The 8,834-nt window shown below is 41.8% G+C and overlaps 1 protein-coding gene across 2 annotated transcripts; it reads left to right on the top strand.

The window, feature by feature from the left end:
* Positions 1-412: 412 nt before the first annotated feature.
* Positions 413-8,716, top strand: coq3 (coenzyme Q3 methyltransferase). 2 transcript variants are annotated; one of them, XM_003453479.4, is made up of 6 exons: positions 435-826; positions 3,365-3,502; positions 5,289-5,388; positions 6,584-6,835; positions 7,569-7,728; positions 8,189-8,716. In XM_003453479.4, the coding sequence occupies exons 1-6, from the start codon at positions 633-635 to the stop codon at positions 8,359-8,361; spliced, it is 1,017 nt and encodes a 338-aa protein (XP_003453527.1). In that variant the 5' UTR covers positions 435-632; the 3' UTR covers positions 8,362-8,716. The 2 variants fall into 2 exon arrangements, with proteins under 2 accessions (XP_005472613.1, XP_003453527.1); XM_005472556.4 differs by lacking the exons at positions 7,569-7,728; positions 8,189-8,716 and adding an exon at positions 7,376-7,562 and having other exon boundaries at positions 413-826.
* The last annotated feature ends 118 nt before the right edge of the window (positions 8,717-8,834 follow it).

An 8,834-nucleotide genomic window follows, 5' to 3' on the forward strand; every position in this document is an offset into this window, starting at 1 on the left:
CCGATTTCTTTACTGATGGATCCTATTAACCAGCAAGTGATTACTGGGTAAAAAAGTGTATTGAACAAATGAAACTAACCAAAGTCATTAGACTCTACATTGTCCAGTTGGTCAGGTCTCAACTGGGACTTTTTAATTTTTAAACAATTAAGGAAGAACTTGGCATACTTTTACTGCTCATATTTATATTTTCGAATACCACAGAGCAGAAACAAGCAGTCGGAAAAGAAAACTGGCATAAAATTAAATATATAAAATATAAATAAATGAAGAGTGGCAGAGACACTGGGTCCTTAGCAGCTCAAGAGGAAGTGAGGAATAATTGAAAAAGATAGTCAACGGTAAATCGCTAATGATGACGAAACTGAAAATAGTAACTGTAATCTGGAAGCAGGCTTTACATTGTAGGGGAGCATCTCGCTGGTTTTACCTGAGAGGCCCGAGAAACTAGAGTGGGGAAGTGGGCTCGTCTCCAAAAGCAGAGGAGGGCGGCAGTGCAACAGCGACGGTGAGAGCTGCGCTTAAATCTCAGCGTAGAAGAAGAAGGAAAACCGGCGACGCTGAACTCCAAAGACGAAGAAGACTGTTTGTTATGAACTTCACAGTAGCTAGTAGCTCGATGGTTTTATGACATGTACTCCAACAAGTTTGGCCGCCTCATGTTAGGGCTGCACTGCCTTAAAACAACCGCTGTTTGCGGCCTGGTCCAGAGGGCCGCAGGTCGAAGCGGGTTCAGCTGGACTGCGGTGTGTAAACAGCGGACACTGTGGCTGCAGAGGAGCGCCTGTCGGGAGATAGAGCGACGCGCTGTGCTCCGTCATAACGGGTATTTAGCAGACACACTCGTGGGGTGACACCTTCCTTTACAGTGCCACATTGCATAAGAATATTTGGGCGGCTGGAAGCAAGGCTAGAAATCAGTATTCAATTTAAAAAAAAAAATGAAACTGTAAAACCCAGTGAAATTTAGCAGCATACAGCTACTGCTTAGACTCAGAGGTCCGAGGCTCACCCTGATAGCACTACGACTCTGGACAGCTGATAGATAGTGCATCATAAATATGTTACGGAAATAATTCTAATTACTACTATGAAATTTAATACAAGCATCTTTTTGCATCCAGAAAGATAGTCAGGTTTGTCATGTTGTTAAATGAACTGGACTGATTCGTGAAATGTGTGATGCTCCTCCAATGCACTGCCTTAGAGTCAAAGTATCTTAAAGTTGAGTATCTTTGTGGATGGTAAAATATTAGAAAGGCTTCCAAGCAGATTATCTCTGCACAAATAAACCGATTCATTGCTTAGTCACAGTCAGTGAGCGTTACTTCATGTGTCCTGTGGCTGAACACTTTTCACTACATTTTTTTAGAACACTAAAAAATGCAGCCTTTTTCTTTTACTCAAGTGATATCATTTTGAGCATGTGACTTATGCATGAACTAAAAAACAAAATTCGGCACAATTCAGCATTTGTAAAAATTTGCACGTCACCAGAGACTGCATCATTACCGAACCAGTTTACACGTTTTTTTTTTTAAATTACACATCTTTACTTGGTTTTAGCCAGATGAACTGAATGAAATGGATACTGAGGGTCAAATACCAGCACAGGTACCTTTTTTAGAATTTGCATTTCTTCAGAAACTATATGTTTGATGTCAGTAACAAAAGGACTTGGTATTTTGCTTGTTAGATTAACTCATTTTCTTCAGTTTTACTGCACTCAGTATGTCCGAAGTATGATGAGCACATCAGAATGCAAAATACTGGATAGGATAAGAAAAACAGTAAGTTCACATATGAGAGCCAATGATACTGATATTGGTACATAGCCCAACACAGTGCATCCAGAAAGTACACGACTGCTGGTGTTTCGTCATGTTACATCCTTATTCCAAAATGATTAAATTCATGATTTACCTATAAAATTCCACATAAATTCTTTTAAATTTACTAAAAATAGCAAAAAAATATGTTTATATATGTATTCAAAGCCCCCGCTATGACACTATGTACATCCTGGTTCCACTGGTCATCTGTCAGATGATTCTATAACTTGATTGGAGTCCACCTGTGGTAAATGTAATGGATTTGACATGATTTGGAAGAGCACACCCCTGTCTAAATAAGGTCCCATAGTTAAAAGTACATGTCAGAGCACAAATTGCCTGTAGACCTCTGACACAGGATTTTATTGAGGTGCAAATCTGGAGAAGGTTACAGAAAAATTACTCTTCATCAAAAATATCACCATCATCTGTAAATAGGAGAAGTTCTGCATGAGTCAGGCAGGTGACCAAGAAAGCGATTGTTAGTCTGACAGAGCTCCAGTCTGGAGAGAGGAGAAACTTCCAGAAGGATAACCATTTCTCCAGCATTACGCCAATCAGGCCTGTACAGGAGAGGGTCAGACAGAAGCCAATTGTCAATAAAAGGCACAAGACAGCCCATGTGGAGTTTACCAAAAGTCACTTAAAGAACTCTCAGACCATGAGAAACAAAATTCTTGAAATTGAAACAAAGATTGAACTCTTTGACCTGAATGCTAAACATCATGTCTGGTGGAAACAAGGTATCGCTCATCACCTGGCCAATACCATCCCTACAGTGAAGCTTGGTGGTGGTAGAATCATGCTGGGGATGTTTTTCGGCAGCAGGAACTGGGAGACTAGTCAGCCTTACCTTGGATCTCAGACTGGGGCAAAGGTTCATCTTCCAACAGGACAACAACCCTAAGCACACAGCCAAAACAACAAAGGAGTGACTTTAGCCAGAGCCAAGACTTGAACATGATTGAAGTTTGAGATCTGAAAATAGCTGTGTACCAACCCCCACTCCATCCAACCTGATAGAGCTTGAGAGTTTCTGCAAAGAAGAATGAGAGAAACTCCCCAAAGATAGGTGTGCAAAGCGTGTAGCATCATACTGAGCAAAGACTTTGAATACTTCCATGGCATTTACATGGCATTTTTTTTTCTTTCTTTAATAAAATTGCAAGAATTTCAAGCAAACCTTTTTACTCATTATGAGGTGTTACGTGAAAACTAATCGAGTCAATATTGTAATAAGGCTTTAACATGACAAAATGTGGAACAAGTGAAGCACTGTGTATACTTTTTGGAATACATTTGCAAACAGCTCGACTCCACACACTCAACACAGCTGTCGGGCTACTCAGCTGCAGGTTCTGGAGAAGAATTTTGAATCCAAAAGTATAGTGAGATTTTTATTATTTATTATCGACACTATAGAACAGTCTTCTGTTGGTTCCTTGTTTATTTGGCTTGGCTGTTTCCACTTTAATGCCAGTTTTTTGTTTGTTTGTTTGTTTGTTTGTTTGTTTGTTTTTTTCCACATGCAGCGTTCGGTCAGCCTCTCACAGCACTGTGGACCCTGATGAACTGAGGAAGTTCCAGTCGTTGGCCAACAAGTGGTGGGATGAACAGGGAGAATTTGCAGCTCTTCACGCCATGAACGACCTGAGGGTGCCTTTTATACGGTACACAATCCGCCCGTCAATCATCATCAGAGGCGCCAACAGATGGTGTCAACGTAACATAACCCAAAGGAAAGCTGGGCGGCCTCGTGGTATCTGAAAGCAACTTGTGAGGATACAAGGAAATAAGAGAAATTGAAAGTGACAGGGTTCTTCCAAATATCAGTACATTTTCAGCCAATAGTGTTTTAGCTGCTTTGGCTCTACACGTGTGCATGTTTTTGGGGGTCGGCTGGGGCTGTTTTGATTGATAGGATCTGTTGTTCGGGACCCTTTGCTGTAATCATGACAGCCATCCAGCCAAGAGCCCAATGCTGTGTTCCCCTCCCCCATCCTGGGATCTTCTTGGTGGTGGTGGTGGTGGTGGTGATGATGATGTGTGTGCTTATGTTGACAGTATGACAGATCTAGTGTCAATGATGTCTGAGTGGGGATGATTTGCCCAATAAGACTTTGCCCACAGGGCAAGTTGAAATGAGAGACAGCAGCAGTGCTGCCACTGTTGCTGCTGGAGCTCTGCGACTCTGATAGTTCATCCTGCCATGGTGCCTTATTTTCTTCACTGTTTCAGTGTGTGCTTTAGTTCTGTAATACATGGTGTTGTACACAGACTCAGGATCTGTGCAGATACCCAGCGTAGTAACCAAATGCAATGTCTTTAACAAAACAGGGTTTAAAGTTTGATTTGTCTTAGTTATTAGCAAAGTGGTCTACTTCTATTTTGTCCTCAAAATGTTACACAGGCAGCAATAGAGTGAATCATAACTATACATGCAATCGTGACAAATTAAAGGAAAAAAATCTGCCCTGTATTGTGAGGAAATCTGAGTTTCCATCATCCTCTTATCAAAGGATGGAGTCACTGGAAATCATTGCAATGAAGAAACAGATTTATGTCCTGATGGGAGTGGTCTTTTCCAAGATGGCAGTTGTAACCTTCCGTGGGACATGAGTGGGTCACTGAAAGGTTTGATTATTATGAAAATGATGCGAACCATATGTTACAGTTTTCACAGTCAACTGATCTCAACGAAGTTGAACACTTTTTGGAGATACTTGGATCCACGTGATAGATGGCTTACTCTACCAGCATCACCAAAGTGAGGGAACACAGTATGATAGGGAAAAAATGTAGAGGTCATTATTTGACTTTTTATTCATTTTGCATGCAAATTTACCTGTTTGACAAAATGTTTATCCACAGTTTCTAAAATATAAAGTTTGAAAACACTCAGAAATACTTCAGGTTTGAGACTGAATTTGTTTTGGGGTTTTTTTGGTTCATTAAGTCAAAGTAAATTTTATGAAAATAATCACTGAGTTCATGCTAACAGTAATGGTTTATCACATGCTGATAGTTCAGCAGTAGCTTTTGTCTGGCTCTGTCTGGGTGGTGTTAGTGCGAGGAGGTAGTTAGATGGATGTAAGTATATTTTGGCACCTTAGCAGAGCTTTAATGACGAGCATGATGTGCAGTCAGGCCTCAGCCTGTTCCCATGTTTCGGGCCTCAGGCAGGAGGCTGTCGGACTGCATGTTTGGGAAGGAGGTGAGGATGTTTGTTTGCTGGCTGACACTGTTGCTCGGGGCGATTTGAGAGAAGATGGTGTAATACAGCATGGAGTTACCCCTACACTTCCTCATGCTAAGCAGCTTCTCATAGACTTTGGAGGTTCACAATTTCATATCTGCCCACTGTTCTTTTACGTTAGGTCTGTTGTAGAGTATTCTGAAATATCTGGAAGACTTGGGAATGGGAGATATATTTTTATATATTTTTTCCTTGCACAGGGATAACCTGCTGAATGTGCACAGAGCACGCCATCCCGGGAAGCCACTCGCAGGACTGAAGATCCTGGATGTCGGCTGTGGAGGAGGCCTGCTCACAGAGGTAAAAAGTGTACGAAAGCTGCGGACTCAGAGCAAACAACAGCGCCAAAGAAAAGCATCTTTCCTGCTACATATTATCTGTCCTGGCGCAATTGTTTCAATTGCTACCTTTCACGTCACATTGAGTCTTTTCTTCCCTCGTGCAGCGTAAATATGTGCCTTCGATGTGCTTCGGTGCCAGGCTTCTCACATGCATACGCAGCTGTGCCCGGATAAACATTTCAACGTCAGCCCAGTGCTCGTTCTGCTTTGATCTGACTGGTCACGGCGTGGTGGATCGGACAGTCGGTCGTTTACAGTTGTTTATCTGTTTGTTAGCGCTGATAGCTGCATGACCGGGACGGAGCTTTGATGTGAGCTGAGGACTCACCAGCTGTGCTGTGTGATCTCTGAAGACAAAATCAGGTCCTGTTCTTACACAGCTCTGTCACACAGGTTGTCTTATCGAGACACAGACACACATGATAAGAGCGCCTGTTAAGGCTGTGACTGTTACTGTGTGTCTGGCCGTCTCTTAGCTAACAGTCCTACCATCACAAGGGATCAGCAGCGGAAGGATGGATGTCAGGCCCCTGGGCGAAAAAGCTCTTCAGTCAGACTTGGATGTTTAGCTTTTGTCCACAAGAGGGCACCGTTCACACTAAACCTTTATTTAGTGCTTGTTACTGCATATTTTTCCCCACTCTCTTTACACAACCAGCACAGGGTGTTGTGGAGATTAAATCATGCATTATTGCCATGATTAATATTGTTTTAAATTTCATTAGTTTTTTTTTTTTTTTTTTTTTTTTTTACTCAACAGCCACAAAATCTTTTGTGTATTAATTGACATGTTTTAGACATATTATAAAAGCCTAACATTGAATTCAAATAACTCTCATTTGACCTACACTGTGCTGTATTTACCTGCATGTAAAACAACAGTCCTCATTTACTAGTTCTTCTTCTTATGAAGATGGACAGGTTATGAGCCAGTGTGGATGCAGTTAATGATGGAAGTCAGGAAATTTTTCTCTCTCTCATTTTTTTTAATTTTTTTATATTCCAGAATTAGTTAATGCGCAAATCTGTGCCTATTACACCCCCCCAGTTTTGTACTGTATGTTTTTGTTTTTCTTCTTTTAAGTGAATCATATTCGGCTCAGCTTTTTTGAAAATGTTTGACATGCAGTTCTCTGCTCCTCATCCTCCTCCAGCCCCTGGGTCGTCTGGGAGCTAAAGTTTTGGGTATAGATCCAGTGGAAAACAGCATTGGCACCGCCCAGCTGCATTCGTCCTTTGACCCGGACCTATGTGAGCGGGTGTCCTACCAGGTGTGCACCCTGGAAGAGCTCTCAGGAGGAGAGGATGAAGGAGCGGGACACTTTGACGCTGTGGTGGCGTCTGAGGTTGTGGAACATCTGGCTGACCTGGAAACGTTCGCCTTCTGCTGCAGCCAAGTGCTAAAGGTGCTGTTTGTTGTTTTATTATTTTGTTTTTTTTGTTAATACCTTGACTTGGATACTTATGTATTAATACTACACCTCTGTTTGCATATCAGGTAGAGGTTCCCTCTCTCTGAATTAGACAGTTATGGGCGGGTGAGTCAGCAGCGGGCTGGATGGGGTCTGTGGACGACCTGCTGTGTTTTTCTGTGTGTGCCTTGTACTTATCATTGAAAAGTTTCAGTGAAAGTCGTGGTCCATACTGCAGCCTGAGGGTCAGAATATCCTGGGTTAGTGGGCCAAAAGTAGCTGAGAGGGAAAAAACAGCTTAATGCACGTGGTTAAGTCATGACTGGACTTCTTTCTCTCTCTCTCTCTCTCTCTCTGGTCTAAATCTTTCTTCTGCACTTTCATTAAAAAACCCAAACATTTAAATGTACTTTTCTTGACCACACATACATATATTTTTTTTGATGCTTGTGCTTTTATTTATTTTTTCTCTCCTCTCCTGTTCAACCTATTAATCTTGGCCTTGTTGAACTTTGAGGTTTGGCATCCTTCCAGGTCTTGCGCGCTGGATTCTGTCCTCTGAAAGCCTTAAATCCATTCTATAAATACCCTGCTGCCTCTCGTAGAAGAGCTCCTCCCTTGTGTATCACCTGCAGAGGTGTCTTGAAATGTCTTTCCAGAAGTAACGCAGTCTGTTTAATTTATATTTCATGAATCAAACCTTTCCATTTTTGCTCCATGTGTGCAGCCAGGTGGCTCACTCTTCATCACGACTATAAATAAAACCAACCTGTCCTACGTGTTGGGCATTGTTGTAGCGGAGCAGCTGCTGCGCATCGTGCCCAACGGGACCCACGACTGGGAGAAGTTTGTCAGCCCGGTAGACCTGGAGTGCCTCCTGGAGTCTCGTAAGTCCCTTTGGAGGGAGGAAAAAAAAGAAGCTCCCCCTGATTATAGAAAACAGACTATAATGCAAAGTTTTGTTGTTGTTGTTTTTTTTGTTTTTTAAATAATTAGGCAGACAAATCTTTGTGGAACTAAGTAAATATACCATATTACAACAGGTCGCTGCAAGATGTACAAGTTTTTTAAACGGCACAAATTTTGAGGATTTCTGTGTCCATAAATTGTCTGCAAAGCTCATTTTTGGAGGCTTCAGTTTGAGGTTAAATTAATATTCTACTTAAATTCTTAATAAAGGAATATAATAATTTATAATGGCTGCTGCTGGCTTCTGATTTGAGAACTGAGGTGTGTGTGTGATTTCTGTTTTTCTTTTCATAATTCATGTGCAGAAGTAGTGCAAAAAAAAAAAAAAAATCAAATTTTGCCTTTTGTGTTGACTTCAGTGTTTTCTCTCTTTGTTAGATGGTTTCTCGGTGCAGTCTGTCAAAGGAATGCTGTACAACCCCCTGTCGGGAGCCTGGAGCTGGACCGACAGCACTGCCATCAACTACGCCCTCCACGCTGTCAAAGTGAGAAAACAGGCTGAGGACAGCAGCCTCCACCCAGAGGACCACACCATAGAAACTCGCAGCTGAGCCACGCCACTTGAGAAGAAATCCAAAAATGAGAAATAATAACTCAGACGCGAGCGGCCCTGACATCCTGTTGGCCAGCTGTGACGCAGCACATGAGACTGAGTTTATTCAAGGAAAGGGACAAACTGCCTGCAGATAGAATTAGAGATGTGCTGCATTTGGCAGATCTATTGATGCTGCGCTGTGCTGCGTGAGTGCTGAATACATGCCTAGTGTTTGATAAGCTGTGTAAAGCAACGGTGCATCCTTTAATTGTGTAATCATTTTCAGCATATGCTGTTCTGCGTCAGTGTGGTGTTTGAGGCTGAATAGTTAAAGGTTTGCAACATCCTCCATTAAAACTGACCTCACATCAGTTTGATTTCTCAAGAATGAAAGCATGAGAGTGAAAAATGTAATTTATTTGGAGTGCTAACAAAAACCAAACAAACATGATTTCAGGTTTTTAGATGTTAATATAAATTTATATTTTG

The sequence above is a fragment of the Oreochromis niloticus genome, linkage group LG11 (assembly GCF_001858045.2).
Source record: "Oreochromis niloticus isolate F11D_XX linkage group LG11, O_niloticus_UMD_NMBU, whole genome shotgun sequence".
Classification (NCBI taxonomy): domain Eukaryota; kingdom Metazoa; phylum Chordata; class Actinopteri; order Cichliformes; family Cichlidae; genus Oreochromis; species Oreochromis niloticus.